We start from the raw sequence: 22,053 nt of genomic DNA on the forward strand, positions 1-22,053 counted from the left end.
CTTTTTTTGTGCCAAGATTATTAATAAAAATGTTAAATAAGATTGGTCCCAATACTGATCCTTGTACTCCACTTGTAACCTGCCTCTACTCTGACAGTTCGCCTTTCCGTATGACCTTTTGAAATCTTCCTTTTAACTAGTTCCTTACCCACCTTTCAATTCATGCATTAATTCCCACCTTCTCCAATTCAACTAATAACTTCTTATATAGAACTGTATCAAATGCTTTACTGAAATCTAGGTAGAATAGATCTACTGCATTTTCCTTTTCAATAAAATTTGCTATCTTCTTAAAGGCTGGATTGGTCTGGCATGAGATACATTTTTTTTTTTTGTATTTTATCCCAATTACCATTTACTCTCGTCTTTTAATCTCTTTCAAAATTTGTTCTAAGATCTTGCATATAATTGAGGTCAAACTAACAGGCCTGTAGTTTCCTGGATCACTTTTTTTCCCTTTCTTAAATATTGGTACTATATTTGCAGTTCTCCAGGCATAGGGTACAACCCCTGAGATTTCAGACTCATAAAAAGTCCTTGCTATTTGGCTTTCAATTTCATGCGAAAGTTCCTTTTATATTCTTGGATGGAGATTATCTGGGGCCCACAGGTTGGTCCCTTTTAAGATGTATATGAGCTTGGCTTCCACCTCAGATGTGGTAATTTCTACTTCCATATCCTTATTCCCATTAACTGCCCTGCCAGTGCATCCAAATTCCTTATTATCCTTATTAAAATCTGAGGCAAAGTAGTTGTATAGATATTGGGCCATACCTAGATTATCTTAAATTTCCATCCTACCCTCAGTACTTAGGGATACCACTTCTTCGTTCCTTGTTTTCTTTGTATTTTCATGGATACAGAACCATTTTCTATTGGTTTTACTTTCCTTTGCAAGGTGCAACTCTGCTTGGCTTTTGGGAGTTCTCACTTTATCACTACCCTTTCTGATGTCCAATAGGTAGCTTTCCTTATTGATCCATCCCACCTTCCATTCTGTGTTAGCTCTCTGCTTTCTCTTAATAAACTCTTTGAGGTGATTGTTCATTCAGTTTAGTTTGCAGTGTATTTTTTTTCCCCTCCCTTGTTTGGTTGTAGGCTCCAGATAATTTCTGCAACTGCTTAAAATACCAAGCCTCCTCCACATCCAGATCCTTGCGTTCTTCAATCCAGTTTGCATCTCTAACTAATTCCCTTAATTTTTTTAAGTTTGAAATCCAGGCTCCTAGTTGCAGACCTATTCTGTTTATCCTGCCATTTAGTTTAAACTGAAGTTAACTCATGATCATTGAACCAAGATTGTCCTCTACAACCAATGCTTCTATGAGGCCCTCACTACTTACCCAAGACTAAATCAGAAATGACATCACCTCTTGTTGGTCTGTTGTCTACTTGATGAAGAAATCTATTGAATATCAAATCCAGGAATATCTGGACCCCCCTACTATTATTAGTAGCATTTATCCTCAATCTATATCTGGCAAGTTAGTCTCCCATAATCACACAGATCCCTCCCAGTAGTATTTATTTAATTAAAAATATTAAAGAGTTCTGTATTCATGTCCAAATAGAATCCTGGGGTTCTGTAGCAGACCCCAAGCACTATCTCAGTGGAGCCTGCTACCATTCTCCCCCCAAACAAATTCCATTTTATCCATTTCACTACTTCTTATTTTTTTGTCTACCTTGTTATTAGTATACAGTGCTGCTCCACCACCACCAGTCCTCTGTCCATAAATGCCTCCCAGTGGTCAAACACCCCAAAGCCCTTCTTATAGCACCATTGCCAGAGCTACCAATTGATCATTATAATCTTGTCTCATCTTTGCTCTCCTCCTCTAGGGACAGGGAGAATCCCATTGAAGATCACCTGAGCCTCCATTTCTTTAGGCATCTTCGTCAGCCTGGTGTAATCTTCCTTGTTGCGTCCCAGCAAGAATCTAACAGTATCATTTGCTCCTGCATGACACATGAAGGATAATCAGTGATTCTTTCCCACTCCCATTAGGATCCTCTTCAGCCTCAAGTCCACATTGCATATCTTCGCTCCTGGCAGAAAACACACCCTTCTGTCCTCCGGATCAGGTAACAGGTTTGTCTGTTTTTCTAAATAGGGAGTCCCCAATTATGTAGACCTGCCTCTTCCTCGTGTTCATGCAATTCTCGGGCCTTCCCCCTTCTGTTCTTACTGGCCGCATGTCATCTTGTCTTCTGTTCTCACTCTCAATCTTCTGTGAAGTCATCCTCTATCTTCCTGCGGTTCCAAAGTCTACCTATCTCCATTGTCTCTTCCTTCTTCTTGTAGGACTCACTACTTTTCTCTTCTTCCTTTCCCTGCCTGCCTCTCTCCTTCATTTAGAACTCAGCAAACTTATTCCTCAGCTCTATTTCTTCTTCACTAGCGGGTCTTTTCCTCTGCCTTGTTCTTGTAGAGACCTGCTTCCATGGACCACTTTCTTCATCCAGCAGTCTTACCCTCACAGTTTTCTTATCCAGAATGCATCTGCAAGTCTCGGGTTTTCCCTTCAGTTGCCTCTCTCCTTTCCTCTGTCTGCTCAAATCTTCTTATAAATTCATCCATAGTTTCTACCTCAGATTTTCTCTTCTGTTCTAGCAGGTGGCACTTCATTTGGATGAAGCACTTGTCAGGTCAGGTACACTTTCTAGAATAATGTACACCCCACAGCTTCCACAATCCAGTCATCTTCAGTATTTGTTCCATTTTTCGGGTTACTGCCATAGCTTTCCCTCTCTAAACTCCTGACATGAAAAAACACATGTGTACATCCTCCCCCAAACACCCCTGACAAAATCCTCTTTTTACTGGCAGGAAACAGGCCAGTGACACTGACCACAAACATTATTTCCTCTAAACAGTTATGAAAGGATAAAGCACCTGGTCTTGACCATATTGCAGCAGAATTGTTCGAGTGGAGGTCCAAATTTAGTTCACTGTCTTCATAGCGTTGTCTTCAGTTTGAGAAACCAGTTACATTTCAGAAGGTTGGAAAAAGGGCTGCATCATCCTTTTTTTAAGGAGCACATAGGTGAATGATGCGGCTGTCTGTCCCAAGGAAGGTGTTTATGCTTATACTACGGGACCAAATAAAATACTGTCTCAACCCAAAAATGAGAGCTAACCAGTGTGGTTTCTGCACAGGTCACTTATAGAATGTTATTGAAAACCTATCAGAGCAGCTAAAGGAGGAAGGTAACATCGCATTTATGGACTTTATGGTTGCTTTTTACTCAGTGCATCAGTCAGCATTGTGGATACTGCTACCCACAGTATGGGGTGCCTGAGGACTTAATGTTCCTAGTGGAGGAAATGTTTCATGGTACATTTAGGTGTGTGCAGGTGTAGCAGTATGGGCCTTGCACTTGCCTCCATCACAGAAACTGTTTCTGATTCTACTGGTAGTGTATCCACCATTTTATTTATTTCAGCTCCCTCCATCGACATGTTTACAATCCTGTGCAACAGTACTATTTACAGTATCATGTGTGCTTTAGGCCCTCTCCTCTGGACCTGAGAAGAGCAGAGGTCTTTTCTTCCCTGAGGCCTCTGTGAGACTGGGCTCAGCTAGCCCTCTTACTCTTCCCCTTGGTACTTCCTTCCTGTGTCTTTTCATCTGTCTTGAGGTGAGTGACTAATTGGCTCATTAGCTCACCAAGCCCACCAGCCTGATTAGCTAATTACCTTTCATTACCCCAGGCATCTTTCTCTGGGGGAACTAATTGGAGTCAGAGTGATCAGAGTGCAGGCTCACCTATTAACTCCCTGTACTTTGCCAAAGAGGTTTAAATCTTTGTATTACAGACTGGTTTTCAGTAGAATTGGGAATATGCCAGTGATGTTTTCTGACTTACATTATTTAATGTTCTAATAAACTATCTGATGACAAAGTAGGAGGTGTGATATTAAATATTCATCTTTAGAGGATCTTGAGCATTCAGATGATATTGCCTTACTTGGAGAGACTACTGACCAACTACACCTAATGCTGGAAGAGTTTCAAAAAACTGCAGAACCTATGGGACTTAAGATCAAAGGTGATAAAAACAAAGCTATGTGTGCCTCCTATAAAATAAAAACAAATGACCTGCAAACTCTGCCCGTAGATAGCAATGATATTGAATGGGTGGGTAGGTTTATCTGTCGGGTGTAGCTGGTTGACAGCAAGAGGTTCTATGTCCAAAGCAGTCGCGTCAGATCAGTCTTGTGTCAGTGTTATTTCAGCATCTTCAAAGGCCTTTGTTCAGGTGGCAGCATGTCTGTGTGACAACTAAGATATGAGTGTTCAAAGCAGTAGTGATGACAGTTCTGTTATATGGAGCGAAATGTGGCTGTTAAAAACAGCGGGAGGAGAGGAAACGAAAGAGTTTTTGGTGTCAGAAGTTGTGACGTATTCTTAACATCAGTTGGTTTGACTTTGTCATCAACAAGGTGATACTTGGATGATCCTGGCAAGTTGTAGTCTTGCATCAGTTAAGAGCAAGATAACTTCAATGGTGGGGTCAAGTCCAACATGCAGAAGAAGATACGCTTTTATAGAAGGTTTATAGAGTCGAGATGGAAAGAAGTAGAGCATGAGGCAAACCCAATTGGAAAATGCAATTTTGAGGGATTTAAGAAATCTAAATCTCATATTTTGATTCTTGCAGAAGGAAGAAAACTTGCAAGGGATTTTTCAAGATGGAGGTCCATTCTGTGCACCACCATGACTCTAGCATAGCCATGTGAATCTGCCACTTCTGATCTTTAAATTTAATTTGGAGTGGATTTCTTTTTTCTTTTGATGCCCTTAATTTTAACTGTTAGCATTACTCACAGGGGGTTGCCTTATGATTTTGTCTCTCTCCCTAGGATGCTACTATCAAGTTGCAGTAAAGCACCAAGACTTTTGTGTCTGTTTTATTAGTTGCCATTTTTAATAACTTTGTTAATGTAAATCCCAGACATGATGGTATGAGTCCTAAAACAGTGTCTGTCAGTACCTATCAAATAATCGTTCTATATCTTCTGCCTTTCTTTTGGCCTCATGCAGCTCAGATTCTCAAAATTTTGATCCATATAATGAAATAGGGATCAGATAATTCTCAGTATACTTATGTTTTGAAAAGTTTGCTTGATGGGCTTTTCTTGTACTGTACAACATCATGAATCCAAATTGACCAGGAGTCAGTCAGTTAGATCTATCAGAACATGGTGGCTACTCGTTATATAACTGACATATTTCTGGGTACTAAATAGTCTCAAGTCTCTATTTTTTTTTAATTGTCTAAATAATTGAAAATGAAATAGAAATCAAATTAATTGCTACGTGTCTTAGGCATCTAACATTTCAGGCCTCTCATTTTGACCAACAAACTGATCAGCCCTTCTTTCATATTTAATATATCTAAATTGGGGAGGGCCAAATCAGTGGCAGAACTGGAAATAGAACCTAAATCTCTTGACCCAACTAAGCCACAATTCCTCTTATTTGAAGAATGTTTGATGGATCGTATGCCTATTCCCTCTTTGTACACTCTGGTGTTCAGACATCAACACCAAGTAGAGGTTTTAGTCTAACTCAAAAAGGTTATTCAGTCCAAATATATGTGAAAGAAATGTTGTTTGAGGTACAATAGAATTTGCTTGGTGGAATATTGAAGACGTGTGTGCTGGTCATTCTCTTCCAATTCCCTTTATGTTGCCACCTGCTGCACCTTTTCTCCCAGCACACACACACACACATTTTGTGTTGCATCTCTCCCTTTCTATGACACCACTCTTTCACACTCCTCCTTGCATTGCCTCTTACCTGTATATGGCTAACTTTTTTGCATTTTAATTCAGAGTAATTTAAATTGTGGTTCTAATCTATAGTGACTAAAAACAGTAACATGGGAAGATTCCATTTTTGTTGTCTTATTGATTCCATAACAGATTTGCTGAGTTTACAAATGAAATGTTTCTTCAAACTTGCTGAATCTTCATATGGGCAATTATGCACAACAGAGAAAGGACCCAGTTTAGCTCTGATTCCAACTTGAGTGTACAAGATTGGTAGATAAAAGGAAAGCATCTTTTTTATTTTTAAAATGAGCACATATGGTATAGAATCAGTGAGACTCACTAAACATGGAATCTCGTAATGTTATGGATTTACATAGTGGCATTGTGATATTTTCTGTCTTATTATCTGTCAATTTCCTAATGGTTTCTAACATTGTGTAAGTTTTTTGGACTGCTGCTGCACATTGAGTGGATGTTTTCAGAGAACTATCCACAGTAACTCCATGATCTTTCTTAATATAGATACCAGCATTTTTGTATGTATAGTTGGGATTATGTTTTCCAGTGTGCATTACTTTGCATTTATCAGTATTGAATTTCATCTGCTATTTTGTTGCCCAGTTACCCAGTTTTGTGAGATCTCTTCGTAACTCTTTGAAGTCTGCTTTGGACTTAACTATTTTGAGTAATTTTGTGTTGTGTGCAAACTTTGCGAGCTCAGCCTTTTCCAGGTCATTTATGAATGTGTCAAATAGCACAGGTCCCAATAGAGATCTCTGAGGGACCCAGATATTTACCTCTGTCCACAGTGAAAGCTGACCTTTTATTCCTACCATTTGTCTCCTATCTTTTAGCCACTTACTGATCCATGAGAGGGTCTTCCCCCATAACTGTTTACTTTTCTTACAAGCCTTTGGTGAGGGACCTTGTCAGAGGTTTTCTGAAAGTCCAAGTACACTGTATCAACTGGGTCACTCTTGTCCATATGCTTCTTGACACTGTCAGAGAATTCTAATAGATTGGTGAGGCATTGTTTCCCTTTACAAAAGGCCTGTTGACTCTTCCCCAATATATCATGTTCATCTATGTGTCTGATAATTCTGTTCTTTACTGTAGTTTCAACCAGTTTGCCTGGTACTGAAGTTAGGCTCTCTAGTCTGTAATTGCCAGGGTCACTTTTGGAGCCTTTTAAAAAAAAAAATCATAGGACATTAGACATCCTCCAGTCATCTGGTACAGAGCCTGATTTAAGGGATAGGTTACATACCACAGTTAATAGTTCAGTAATTTCATATTTGAGTTCCTTCAGAACTCCTTCGCAAATACTATCAGGTCCTGGTGACTTATTACTGTTTAATTTAGCAATTTGTTTGAAAACCTCCTCTAATGACACCTCAGTCTGGGACAGTTCCTCAGATTTGTCACCTAAAAGGAACAGTTCAGATGTGGGAATCTCCCTCACATCCTCTTTAGTGAAGACCAATGCAAAGAATTAATTTAGCTTCTCCACAATGGCCTTGTCTTCCTTGAGTGCTCCTTTTGCATCTTGATCATCAAGTGGCCCCACGGATTGTTTAGCAAGCTTCCTGCTTCTGATATACTTTAAAAAATATTGCTGTTAATTTTTGTGTCTTTTGCTAGTTGCTCTTCTAATTCTTTTTTGGCCTGCCTAATTTTACTTGCCAGAGTTTGTTCCTTTCTAATTTCCTCAGTAGTATTTGACTTCCAATTTTTAAAAGGTGACTTTGTTTCTAACCACCTCTTTTACTCTGTTGTTTAGCCATGTTGTCATCTTTTTGGTCCTCCTACTTTTTTTTTATTTTTTTTATTTGAGGTATACATATAATTTGAGCTTGCATTATGATTTTTAAAAGTTTCCATGCAGTTTGTAGGCATTTCACTCTTGTGACTGTTCCTTTTAATTTCCATTTAACTAGCTTCCTCATTTTTTAAATGAAATGCTACTGTGGTGGGTTTCTCTGGTTTACCTCCTATTTCCCTCCTCACCCCCAAGGATGTTAAATTTAATTACATTATGGTCGCTATTACTGGGCAGTTCAGCTATATTCAGCTCTTTGACCAGATTCTGTGCGCCATTTAGGACTAAATCAAGAATGATTTCTCCCTTTGTGGGTTTCATGATTAGTTGCTCTAAGAAGCAGTCATTAATGGTGTCTAGAAGTTTTATCTCTGCATTCCATCCTGAGTTGACATGTTCCCAGTCAATATTGGGATAGCTTACATCCCCCATTAGAGCGGCTACAAATTAGAAAACCCAATAATAATCTCCCTGAACATTTCACAGTAACTGTCATTATCCTGATCAGGTGGGCAGTAGTATAGTCCTACTGCTATACACTTATTATTCAAGCATGGAATGTCTATCCATAGAGATTCTGTGGCAGGTACTGTTTGTTTCATGTAAGATTTATATTTGACTCTATTCTTTCTTTAACATGTAGTCCTGCTCCCTCACCAGCATGACCTACTCTGTCATTCCTTTATATTTGGTACTCTAGTATTACAGTGTCCCATTGATTATTATCATTCCACCAAGTTTCTATGATACATATTATATCAATATCCTCATTTAACAGTAGGCAGTCAAGGTTCACCCGTCTTAGTATTTAGACTTCTTGCATTTGTATACAAGCACTTATTACATTTGTCAATATTTAGTTGTGTTTGCCTGTATGTGATGTAGTTAGAAGGGACTCGCGTTCATTTGTTTCTCTTTAGGTCCTGCCCTGTACTTTATCAGCTTCTGTCCTCTCCTCTTTACCAGGCTATATCCCCTTTAATAAATCCTTCCCTAAGAAATGTGTCTGTCCTAACTGTGTGCTCCTCTGCACAATCTGCTTTCTCCCAGCCCTTAGTTTAAAAACTCCTCTACTACCTTTTTAATTTTAATCTGGTTCTGTTTTGGTTTAGGAGGAGCCCCTCCTTCCTCTTCAGGCTCCTCCTTTCCCTAAATATTTCCTAGTTCCTAATAAACCTAAATTCCTCCTCTGAACTCATTTGTCTCATCTATGTGTTGACATTGCAGTTCTGCCTATGGAACTAGAGTGACCAGATGTCCTGATTTTGTAGGGACAGTCCCAATTTTTGGATCTTTTTCTTATATAAGCTTCTATTACCCCACCCACCTACATCCCAATTTTTCAAACTTGCAGTCTGTTCACCCTATGTGGAACTGGCCCTGCACGTGGAACTAAAAGCATTTTCAGAGAATGCTATCATGGAGGTCCTGGACTTTAGTCTCTTACCTAGCAGCCTAAATTTGGTCTTCAGGACCTCTCTCCTATCTTTCTGTAGGTCATTGGCAACTGGCTCTTCCTCAGCCCTACACATAAGTCCATCTAGATGTCTTGAGAGGTCCACAACCTCTGCACCCATTCGGCAATTCACGATGCGGTTCTCCCAGTCATCACAAACCCAACTATCTGTATTTCTAATAATCAAATCCCCCATTACTATTACCTGTCTCTTCCTAATAACAAGGGTCCTGTCCCCTAGAGAAGTATCCTTAGTGTGAGAGGATACCATAACAGCATCTGGAAGGAGGATCCCAACTCTGGGATTGTTTCCCTCTGCTCCAGTTTGACGAACACTATTGCAAAACTCCCCTGTTTGCTGCTCCTGTTCACTAACTCATGATGGCTAAACATTTTCCATACCTGTATACTGTGTATCTCTTCTTTCCTGTTCAAATGCCACCTATTTTATGCCTTTGATGTTGAAAAAAATATGTTGGTTCACTGATAAACAAAAGGCCCCATTTATGTGAATTAATTCTGTGTAACCATTTCCTCCTGTAAATTTATTTGATGAAACATAAATTGTTTGATATTCTGAATGCATTTAATTTATATTGTTTTAGTAGGATGATGTGCCACAATATGGCAGTGTTTTCTTTAGGAAAAGTCCAGAGTATATGATTTGAATTAATTGTATTTCAGAAATTGTATAATCTGGATAAACAAATTAGAAGTTTAAATAGAAACCACTGTGACTAATATGGGATATCAAATTCTTCAGATTTGCTGCTGTAAATAATGTGGTCGAAGGATGCGTGCATGAAAACATAAGCCATTTTATAACTTCAACTTTGATTGTATAATACACTTTTGTAATAATATGCATATTGTAACCGGCTTGGTGATTTTAACAAACTGAAAAAGTGCTCTGTTAGAGAGTCCAGTTCTCTTTGTTGTGCTGCTGTAGTTGGCATAAAATCTGGGTGTTGAGGGCATTATCCTAGGTGTTACTGTTGTTTGTCCAGAGTCTGAGAGAGGAATGTATTTAATGTTAAAGGACACTGTCAAGGTTCTGGGGCATAAAAATGTTCCTAGCTTTATAATAGTTATATTTGGAAGATCTTACTTAATCTCTCAAGCATGCATTCTGATGCAACTTCTTAACTGCAGAGGACCATGATTACATGTACTGGGTACCCCAGACAACATAGGGGGAAAAAAAACATTTCTGAAATTGTGAACTATTCAGAGCTGAGACTTGTTTTCCTTATATGTGTGTACCGTATCTAGTACATAAATGGGAACTACTATAAAACAAATATGATAAAGAATGGAGTTGCATTTTATACCAGATATCTGGATGTATTTGACCGTACTGAAGGGGTTAAAAAGTGCAAATGTGGGGCTGGATTTTCCAGTTGACTAAGTTCACTTTGTGCTGCTTACACAATGTAAAGTGAATTTACCCTTGTTTGAGAAATCCCCTGGGGACTTCCCCCTGTGTAGGCATTATTTTCAACTAGTGTAAAGCCGGCAGTGGTGGCTTTATGATGCATTGCCACCACCACCACCTACACTGGAGCTGGCATAAGGAAAAGACGTGACAGAGGGGGAGAAGCAGGATCCATTCCATCTGATTTTCTGCTGGCAGAAGGCGTCATACCAGCAGCACAATGTAAAGAATTCCCCCCTGCAGGTTTAAGTGATGCCAGGACCCAGCAGAGTGGAATTGGGGAACAGTGACCAGGTCTCTGTAAGCCCCCCTTTATCCAGAGAATTGATTCCCCCGAGACATTTATTTCTCCACAACAGCAGGGGGTGGGAATTCTTTCAGCAAATTAGTGTGTTGTCAAGTATCAGAGGGGTAGCCGTGTTAGCCTGGATCTGTAAAAGCAGCAGAGAGTCCTGTGGCACCTTATAGACTAACAGACGTATTGGAGCATGAGCTTTCGTGAGTGAATACCCACTTCGTCGGATGCATGCTGTGTGTTGTGTGACTCTCTCTAAACAAACCAGTGAATGTGAACATCTTAAAATAGTAAAAACACATACTTGTTTTCACTGAGGAGACTGTGTTTCAGTGGTACATGCACTGTTCCCATCTCTGGTGTTGGCTCGCATTGTGACATTGGACAAACACTTTACACATCTCTGAGCCTCAATTTACCTATATATAACTTGAGGCTGTCTCTCCATGGCATTGTTGAAGCCAGGGATCAGATTATCCCAGTAACAGTTCTGATGTCCCAGTATTTTTTCTTTCAGCTCCTATCTTTTACGTGCTGCTTTGCTCCCAGCTATTCAGAGATATTCTTGCAATTCTGCTTTTAGAAGTTAAATAGCATGCATATCTCTGTAATACAGAAATACCTGACAAGGTGGATTTGGTGAATGACAATTGTGAGGATTGGAAGTATGATGAAAATAGGGTTTAAGAGTAAAATACTGCCAATTTATTTTCCTCCTAATCCAACCACTGGTTGAAGTAAATTAACTGTCTTTTTTTATTTTTTTAAATCTTGCACTAACATTTCCAGTACTACCAATTTGCACCTTTCACAGGCATTACATTTATTACATGGAAGAAGAGGGGATATGTAACTGTCTTTCTGTGTACCACATGCCTGTATTTTTCATCTTCTTTTAAACTAATTTTGGCACATAATGTTCTAATTTGCATTGTAAATTGAATTCATCCACTTTGTGGGAAAATTAGGATGTAAACAGGTGTTCTTAAGAGTGTAGTCTTCCAAACAAACGTAGGAATCTAGGGATTTCTGATTATCATCTAGGCCATAGGATCAGGACAGCAAATGAGGGCTCATTTTTCACTAGACAGGTGAGAAAAAATGTTATATGAAGACCCCTTATAACCAAACTCTTACAATACCACCTTTTCCTAACCTCCATTTACTGTGCTGTGACTCAGATCTGTGCTTGCCAGAATGAGCCTGATGTAATGCAAGCAGATACCAGCACCTCTAAAAAAGCCCAAATAGGACAGTTATCAGGAAAGCTAAAGTGACTGTGATGCTTGTGCAGGGTACAGTTTAAAGGTAAACATGCCTTTTTATTTAGAGGTTAGAAATTAAAGGCACAGATACCTGGTCTTTTATTGCTCCTTTTCTAAATTAAACTGAATTGTTAAACTAGTGTGCTTCCTTCTGATAATCAAAGTTCTCAGAAAAGAAAATGTCTATATAGGCATGATAGTTTTATTTCAGTATGAATTCTTTTATCATGCAGAGCTTAAAAATCCACTTTCCTGTTTGCTCTCGGCAAGTAGGAAGCTTTCCTAGTGAGATGAACTGCTTTATAATCCAAGATTCCTTTTTATAAAAATTTTTTTGCTGGCCTTGATAGTTGCAAAGATAACCATCCAAACTTGAATGGAGTATAAACCAGTGCAAGAATGTCTTACTGAGCTTGGAGATACACAGCTCCATTCTCTCAACTGTTCCTTGCAGCTTTGGAAACCTTCAGCAGAGTTAAAATTGAACATACTCTTTTTTTTTTTTAATTAATTTTCACTGCTGTCACTTAGCTCCTAGAGGCAAAAGTAAAGAGACTGACCAGGACCTTGTCTGTTTCATTCTGTTAATCCTTTTCAAAACTATGAGCAACAGCACAAGCAGGTACTGGAGCAACTCACAAGAATGCAGAACCCAAAAAGGGAGTCTGGGGATGGGATGAAGAATAAAATAAACACATCCATTGTAGCATCTAGAAAGCAGAGTGGAGAGCTGAGTAGCAAACACACACACAGCCATATTGCAACAGCCAAGGGACTGGGTGAGAGTGAGTTAGACTAGCAGAAATCCAACCATAGGCATATTCTGTTGACAGGAGGCTCCAGAATGAGATGTGAGAAGAGAGGGAGAGCATATAGGGTCTTCAGCTTTGACCCCTGAGGCTGGTATGAAAGAGGGAGACCACAACCTAAGTTCTAAGGTAGTCCCCTAGAGTGAATCCCAGCAGCTGGGTGGAAGGTTCTCTTTTCACCTGGGCGTTGTCTATGGACAGGGAACACCATCTTTTGTATCTATTCTGGTTACTAAATTTTTTCATCTGGATGTTAGATATCTCGTAAAATTTCCAAACCCAAGGTGAGTGTTCATATATATTCCGTGATTGTGGATTTTGTGCAGTAGATCCTAAGTTTTAAATGTCTAGCCTTTATCATTGCATTTGGAAGGCTTTCTTTACAAACCAAATGTAAGTGATGGAGTACGTCCTTCCTTATTCTGGAACAGTAGTTCTGAGAGGTCAGCATTTCCTTATTAATCTTAGCAGTATGATGACTCTGAAACCTAATGAATTGTAAATGTTAATGTTAACTCTTTCACTGCTGATCATTTTAGTAGACAGTTATTAGTGTTTGTTTATCCATCATTACTAGATGAGAGGCATCTATTTGCTATGAGATTGCTTCAAGACATCTCCAGTCCTGCCCACAAGGGGAAAATGCCACCCTTCCCCATCCCCTTGCCAAAAGACTCAACTGCCTCTTATAATTTCCCTGAAACCAAAAGCCCAAACTATCCCCTGCCAAGCAGCCACAACCCTTAGCTTCTCCACAAGACTATAGTTACGTGCAGATGACACACAAATCTAGCATTGCTCATCTTAGCTTTGACTCCCTTTAAAGTTAATGGGAGTCATGCATCTAAAAACTTGTCCAACTGTTTGAAAATTTATGTTCACGCTGATCATATAACTTTACATGCCTTCATTAATATTAAAAATATTCTTTAGGTTTTTCTATATTTGCATTTACTTGTATATAAGACTGGTTTAAAGGAGTAAACATGGGGCTGGGAATCGAATTTCTGAGTTCTGTTCTATGCCCTTCTATCACTAACTGGATTTGAACAAGTCACTTAACATCTTTCTGTATGTTTGCCCTTCTGTAGAATGGAGATACAGTAATCACTTAGCTCACAGAGATGCTGTGAATTATTAACAAATGTTTGTACAGTGCTTTAAAGATATAAATAGCAATATAATATTTACCTCCTGTAGAGTATTTTTCATCCATAGATCTCAGTGCTTTCCAAAGGAAGGAGGGTTTAGTGTGTCTGTTTTTAATATGGCAAAACTATAGGATAGAACAGTGGTTCTCAAACTCTTTTTTTCCGCAGATCACTTGAAAATGGCTGAGGGTCTCGGCAGACCACTTAATGATCTTTCCAAATGTTGTTTGTTCTGTTAGCTAACTATTGTAAAGCACTAAAAGTGCTATATAAAAAAGCTTAATTAATGTGTTTTGTTCTACAAATAAAAGCACACAACTCATATTTTAATATCAGTAGTCTTACCTTTCTAATGTGACAGATGTGCTCTCTCTTCTCCACTGCAGTAGCCCCCGAGCTGGGAGTGGGGGTCTCTCCTTCTCTCCCCTACTACGGCACTCCTGAGCTGGGGCTGAGTAGGGTGGGGGTCTCTCTTCCTGTCTCCTCCACCATGGCAGTCCCTGAGCAGGGGCTGGGAAGGAAAGCTGTTTCTCCTCAGCAGCCCCAGCCCTGGAGCTGGAGAAAGTCGCCTCTTTCTCAGGCTGCCGCAGCCCTGCACATCCTAAATTCACCCCACCCCCTCTTCTCACCCCACTTCCCCCTCCCATCTACTCCCTATTCCCCCCGAAGGCCACACCTCACCTTACATGTGCTTCTTCTCCAGGGTCTAGGCACCTAATTAGTAGAGCCATGCCAGCACGGCTCCACTAATTAGGTGGGTGGCCCCTCATTCTGTCATGTGTGGCCACCCAGGTGCAGACCACCTGAAAGGAGCAGTCTGAGGACCATAGTTTGAGATAGAGATTGTGATTTATCCAAGGTGTCAGAACAGGTCAGGACTCAAGTCTCCCCTAATTTGTACCCTATCTAATGGACTATATAATTTGTTTAATCTGCATAGTAGGATTTTGAAGTAAATTGCCCAGATTTTTCTTTTTATCAGTGCTTGCTCCATAATCTATGATGGTCACATTGTGCAAAAACTGTTAGTGCATGTAACAAGAAAAACAAACAATAACTTTGTGGTCATTACAGGCACACCCAACCAGTTGGGCAATTTCTGTTTTAAATTAGTCTACATTGGTATATTTATCAATCAGTGATCACAATTGTATAGTAGGATTATGTGGCCAGAAAAACTTCCATTATTCATTCAGAAAAATCCATTGTTATTACAGCCTTGGCTAAACTAAGCTTAACTCAAGGAATTGCCATGGTATGCATTAAGAATTCAGTTGTAGTCCACCTCAACCAAACACCACTACTGCATATTATAAATAGGTCATCATGTTTTCAAGTGTGAAGTTTAAACTTCGTAATTTGTCGTGTCTAAATTATTGTTCCTTTGTTTTCTTTAGCCAAATACAGAAAAACATTCACATTTGACTGTAGTGAGTGCTGAGGAGGGAAATGAAACAAGTCAACATTTGGAAAGCAATCATTTCATGTCAGAGTTCCTCAATGATGTACCCTTCACCCTAGCACCCCATGTGCTAGCAGTACAGGACATCTCTAATGGCCTTCCAGACCAGTTGCTCTCCTACAACATCAGTGATAATTTATCAAGATTTTGGTATGATTTTACACTTGAAAATTCAGTGCTTTGTGATTTGTAATATGTCCTTATCTTTCTGTCCCTTTGAATGTGCACCGTGACAACTTGAAGATAATTACACAAATATTTTGTTTTGTAACTTAACTGCTTAAATGTTTTTGTGGTATGCCATTTATATAACACATGCATAAAAACTAAAATAATTAAAATCTCATACTGTTTTATTCCTTAACATATCATCTTACATTACACTTAAGTAACTTATCAGAAATACTGAATTTGTTCCTAAAGTAGTCAAGCAGAACTATTAGTTTTGTTTAATCCTGAGTAAGAGATCCATCTGTTAATACATTAATTGGTGACTGTCAATAAGTGGACTGTAAATGCACACATTTCATTATTCTTACCTGTGATGTCATGGACTTCTGCAGCATTTGATATTTTACTCTGATGCCACAAATGCAAAGCCTGTTGTGCATATTTCTATTTAGACTATCTTTGCTTTTTCCAGGGATGGAAATGAATGTCGATTGTAAATGAAGTCATGCTATTTTGCATTACAATAGGCAACTGATGCTCCAGTCTCAAATGCTGCATTTTAAACTTCTGAGGCAAGTTTACAGGTTTAACTTTGTTAGTATGACTGAGTAGATTTTACTATACTCAAAACGAAAAGCTAGTCAGCTTCTCCGTTTTTCCAGTAGACCTTGCTGTTCATCTTACCAGGTCACTTCAGTCTCTCTTTCTCTGTCTTTCTCAAGGGTTTTCTCTCTAACTGCCCTGCATTTGCTGTTTTTTCTCGTTGTCACATGTGTTCCTGGTTTATGCATAGATCAGTTTTTCCTTTTTAACCTTTGTGCCCCCTAAAGAAAGAAATCTCAGGATATGTACTTTTAATGGCCATACCCTTGTGTTTTTTTTAATTGTGGCCCAAAGATACAGATGGCAGTGTTTAACTACTACAAAACATTAAATTGTTCCATACCCAACTAAATACCTAAAAATTCATTTCAAGCCTTGAATATGCATATTTTATTATAGCTAAAACCTAACTAAATTGCTGTTGCCCAATGAACTGCTCACTGAAGTCTTTTATGGGTTGTGTGAAGAATTCTCTGTGCCATATGCAAGATTAAATTTGTTTTGACTATCAGGAAAAAAATATTTTTACTGTGCCAACTGTAAGTGGGTATTTTCATAAGAAATGCGTGACATAGGATATTTATATAGATTTTCACGTGTGTGCTTTTAAGATGTTTGGGATAATAAATACCCCAAACGATAGAGAAGCTGTGTTGTAAGTACATTTTGGTTTGTTAAATGATCATACTTTCTCAGATTTTTTTTCTGGAAAACCTATGCATTTCATTAGTTTGTTTGCAGTCTGTATCTGTTAAGTTTATAAATATGCTTTGAGCTACTTGTTTTCAGGGAAAGTATCTATTGCACTTAAATAAAAGCTGTGGTTAAATAATGTATTAACATGGTGGGTCTTTTTAAACATATAAGAGAATGCCATTATTATCTAATCCTTACATACATAGTACATTGCAGTCAGGATTATCCCAACAACAGGGGAGATACTGAATAAGTTTGGATAACCAAGAGAATTTTCAGTGCCACTAATAAATATCAGGGGTATGACTTCTTTTATTTTTAAAGAAAATGGAGTTTCACATAAGGGACATTTTGAATAATCTAGTTTATACTATATTTTCTGTGTTGTGCCCATAGATTCCAGTGGCACATCTGGCACTGATGACACTGTGTTCTAAGGTAACCTTTTGTGATCCAAGAAGTGTTAAGATTTTACAGAGAGGGAAAACAGATTTTTAACAAGTTGGTTGGAACCTGTTTCTGTGCTGAATCCCCTGGCTAGTGGGGGATGTTAATTAAGTTCTGGTTTTCAGTGCTAAACTCAACTCTCATGTTTCTTTTGCATTTAACCTTTAAACTTCTACCTATTTTGAAAATGGCATATTCCTGTTCATATTGTTTTTCATCCCATAACTGATATTTGTCCTCAACTCAGCCATTCCAAGAGCAGAATTGCAAAACAGAGATGAGTATCCAACAAACCCATAGAACTGGTTCTTTCCGCATTAGTAGACTTGTAAATACACTTTTTCCACTTGCTTATAAGATATTTTATTAAATTAAAACATTCCTTACTAGAATCCTGCTCTCAAATGCTCACAGACCAGTAAGGCTCTATATGCATAGGAAAAGAGCAGATGAGCACAGGAGAGGAAAGTACACAACCATGACATGAAATACAGCTAGTAGGTCAAACATTTCACCTACAGCCATAATAGTATCTCTTTGGGAGGGTAAAATTTACATACAACAAACCTGCTAGCAATATTCCTCATTACCCAATCTCTAAAAAGCCTAGGGGCTCAAATCACTCTCTTGCTTGACATCATCCACAAAAAGTGTATACAGAATCCTAATAGTATCCAGACAGTCAAAGTGAATTTTCCCACTGGGAGATGGAAAATACATCCCCAAAAAAATCTATTAGGAAATGATTCGATTTATGTGCATTAGCTCCTGAGCACTTGCCCACTACTAACATGATGACGACATTACATCATTAGAAAATTAAATGCTTTAGAATATAGCTGTTTCCATTCAAACCTTAGTCTGAAGAGAGTGATACATATTTATGTATGTGCTTAATGACCATACATGTCATATGGTTAGTAGATGGATGTATATACATTGGAATACATTTGTATTAGTCACTGATTTGTCAATTTAACAAATAACCAAACTCCTTTATACAATGTGGCTTGAGTATTTATTTGGCCATAAATGAAGAAATTTAATTTAAAGCAGCATACAAAAATAATCATTTTTAATAATTTCTAAGCAGAGATGGTAAATAACATATTTTAAGTGTCATAAGGTATCATAGGTGCTCTATTACCCGTTCAGTATAAAAAATTCTGGAACAATTCAAAATGATATATATGTATTATGTATCTGAGCTGATTTTTGATAGCTTTGAAGTTTTTCAGTTACAGTACCAATAATCTCTCAAGAGAAATGGAGTTGTCATCTCAAAAGCTAATGTTTATAGACATTTAGGGTCTAATACTATTTCACTGGAGAAAATGGTAGGTGCAGTAACACGCCTTTACTTTTTAGTAAACAGTTTACCCAGACAGAGTCCCTTTTGTTTTTTTTCAGGGGAGGTTTTGAGTGTCATCTATGGTTAACAAACCTCATTTTGCAAGGGATGTCTTCTATAATGTGTGATGGCTTCCTTATGAATATTTTGTTATAAATCAAACTTAACAAAACATCTTTTATTTCATCTGAAAAAGATGTGACTACGTCTTCGGAAAGGCCTAATTTTAAAATGTAGGAAAAAAGAGCAAAGTCCACATGTTCAGTGGTAAATCAAAGAATAATTGCATCCAGAACAGCCCGACAGCAGGCTGATCATGAACCAGCCCCTACAAACAGCTCTGTAGCGACAAGCAAAACCAGAAATGGAACTAGATAATAGGGTGTGCAAGAAATATGCCAAGAAGACAGCCACAGACACAGTTACTGCTATTTCCTGGACAGTACAATCTGAAGCTTGACATCTCAGTGGTGCAGTTTCCAAGTTTATCCTTTGTGTGACTACAGGTGTAGGCTTTGGTCCTGGAACAAATATAAAAAGGAGGAGGAAAAGAGCATATTGAAGAGTGTAATTACTAGTGTTTCAAACTGATATACAATTTATATATAGTTTATTTTTTAACTTCATGGATACCAGGCAAATTGATGAAAAAATGTAAATTCTTAAAAGAGCTGCAATGTTTTTATCCAGAAGGACTGCGCTGTTTGCATAAAAGACTAGAATGTATATCAGAGAAACAACTTGTTGTGAATTAAACGTCTGACAATCATGCTTTGGGTTTTCACTTCTCTCTACACCTAGTATGGGGAAGAATCAGACCTGAAACTATGGGGATATAAGCCCTTTCCTTCATAGGAAGCTGCAGATTGTTCCACCCATTCAGCAGCAACAAAGCAATTCCAAATTGCCAGGGTTTTTTGGGGCGGGGATGGAGAAAAGTTCCTGTCTGCACCCCCATTCAAGCATTGCCAGATATAGTGATATTACATTAACAAGGTAGCAAAATTAAAAGTATATAACTTTTTTAAGTTCTTAAGATATTGACCAAACTATTAAAGAGGAACTTCCCCCTTTATAAACCATTTCAAAGGAAGGTGGTTCTAGCATGCTTTAGCAGGGAAGAAGGCTTAACAGGGATCAGCAAAGGACTACAAAAAGCAAAGCATGTTCAATGCCTCTCCATTTCTGTATCTATCCTAGGTCCTTAGGCTGAACATTCACCACATGTACCTTCAGACTTTGGATAGATTACTAGAATTAGGCAGACAGGGTTTGATTTATCAATATATGAAAAGATTCCTTGAAGTGGCAGAGTGTCTTCTTCCCTATTTCCCCAATTTTTCCACCATTAATCTTGCATGTTCCTTACCTGGTGATTGTCTGGTAATTATCCTCTTTCTTTGACTCATCTCTGAAGAATTTCAGAATTGGGGACTTTGTCAGTGAGCCACAACTCAGCATCTTTCACAGTGACAAGGTCTCCTTCAGGACTGAGAGCTCTCCCAGCCTTCATTCCCCAAAAAGATCCATTTGCACAGACCCCACATTACTGTTTTGCCTTTCTTTTGTCCGAATCTAAAACAACGTAAAGAAGAAAGATGTGAACTTTATGGGGAAGCAAATACGCATATCTGAAGGGGAGCAAATTCTCTGTTCAGATTCTCTTTGTACTGTCAGTCATTTTTAGGGAAGATGTTTCTAAATTATTGATATTCAAGATTAAGATGTGTATTTCAGAAGCCGACAAGGTCAGAGGCAAATCTGGTCCTCCAGGAATAACAGTTCATTCAACCAGGTCACTGGCTTTTTCTGGGGCAGAGAGATCTCATGAAATCTTTGTCGGTATTTGTAAGGCTGCTCTTCTGCTCACACTTATGTGAGGCTAAAGGCAAAACAATATTTTTTCTTCTACACTTTCATGTCTGACGGTCTTCCTGAAAAAGCAATGAGATCCAAAACACTACAAAATAGATGATGCCCTCTGTGTATGCAACTTTTGATAGAAGAACTCTGCAATGGGCAGTGCCTTCAGTAGTTTAGTCCCTTATCCAGATTTACTCTACAAAAACAACCAGTTTGCTCTGAATTTCCCTCTCCTTTAGAGCCTCATTAATTCTTAAATCCTTCAGTAGGAGTGTCTGAAAATTCTAATTTCTTTTCTCCTACTGTCATATCTGAGAATCTCCCCAACCTTAGTTATGGGTTCTGGGATATCCTTAGATGTATTATTTATTGTTGGGTTTTGTTTTGTGTTTTTTTCCATTCACTCACTTTCAGGATATTAAAATGGTTTTGGTTCTTTACAAATAGTTATGAATTAATTCCATGTTTAACAGTTAAGTGTTGTTACAGCTTTGAGAGCAATGCTGCCTGGAGCTTCTTATGAAAGGACAAGGCTTTCTCCTGCACCTCTTGTTCTGTGCTTTAGCTGCATGGGAAAGGAGGATGCACAGTAGGAGTGTCAGAAGATAGGAGAAAATTAAATTAACAGATGAGACACAATTTTCATTGCATATCGTTTTGCTGTAGAAGACCTAACTAACCAAAACTGAAATGTACAAATGAAATTAAGTGCAGTTGGACAGAACGTGGCATATGGGAGGTAAAGTCAGAAAATAATTGGGGCATTTGTCCCCGCCTCATTCTGTGAACAAGATCTTGAAGGCTTTTTCAAAGAGAAAATTAGCAGTATCAGCTATAGTCTCCCTTCTATCATCCCCCTGTTCATTATACCAAAACTGCTGTTGCCACAGTTTCTGTCTAGACCTTCAGGACAGGGACAGTTTATGTATTTGTACTGTACCTAGCACAAAGAGCTCCTGATCCTGGCTCGGGCCTTTTGGCAGTACTGTAATGTAAATAATAGGAGAGTCATGGAGTTAACATTTAATTGATTGCAAACATCCTGTCAACAGAATTTTTGGTTATTTTGTTTTTATCTTTAGCTCTCTGTTGCAGACCTGTGGTCTGAATGCTTTCAATGTACCAAAACATGGAGGTAAATATTCTAGTAAGGTTTACTACTTACCAGTCAAATAGTATGAAGGAGTAGCTCAAAGATAGTTAGTTAGATTTTCCTGAACCATGGTACATAGTAGGCACAAATCTGACAGATTCTTTCAGAGAAGCAAAGTCTTATGGGCAGCCCTTTTATAATAAACACGCAGTTGTGAAGGTTTCAGTGTGTAGCCTAGATTATGTGAAGAAGTTGGAAAGACCTTTCCTAGTTCTACAACAAAGTGCAGCATCCGGTGGTGTCGGTGGATGCTGTGATGTCCTCAGAAAGAGGCAGTAGCTGTAGTGCAGAGAAA

At 38.5% G+C, this 22,053-nt stretch overlaps 1 protein-coding gene across 1 annotated transcript in view; it reads left to right on the plus strand.

Moving 5' to 3' along the window:
• Positions 1-17,084, plus strand: part of UMAD1 (UBAP1-MVB12-associated (UMA) domain containing 1) — a 142,005-nt gene extending 124,921 nt beyond the window's left edge. The window contains exons 10-11 of the mRNA XM_050937634.1: positions 2,011-2,085; positions 15,410-17,084. Of these exons, the coding sequence (XP_050793591.1) occupies positions 2,011-2,085; positions 15,410-15,667 (333 nt within the window). The 3' untranslated portion in view covers positions 15,668-17,084. The remainder of the gene's footprint in view (positions 1-2,010; positions 2,086-15,409) is intronic.
• Positions 17,085-22,053: the final 4,969 nt, after the last annotated feature.

The sequence above is a fragment of the Gopherus flavomarginatus genome, chromosome 2 (genome assembly GCF_025201925.1).
Source record: "Gopherus flavomarginatus isolate rGopFla2 chromosome 2, rGopFla2.mat.asm, whole genome shotgun sequence".
Classification (NCBI taxonomy): domain Eukaryota; kingdom Metazoa; phylum Chordata; order Testudines; family Testudinidae; genus Gopherus; species Gopherus flavomarginatus.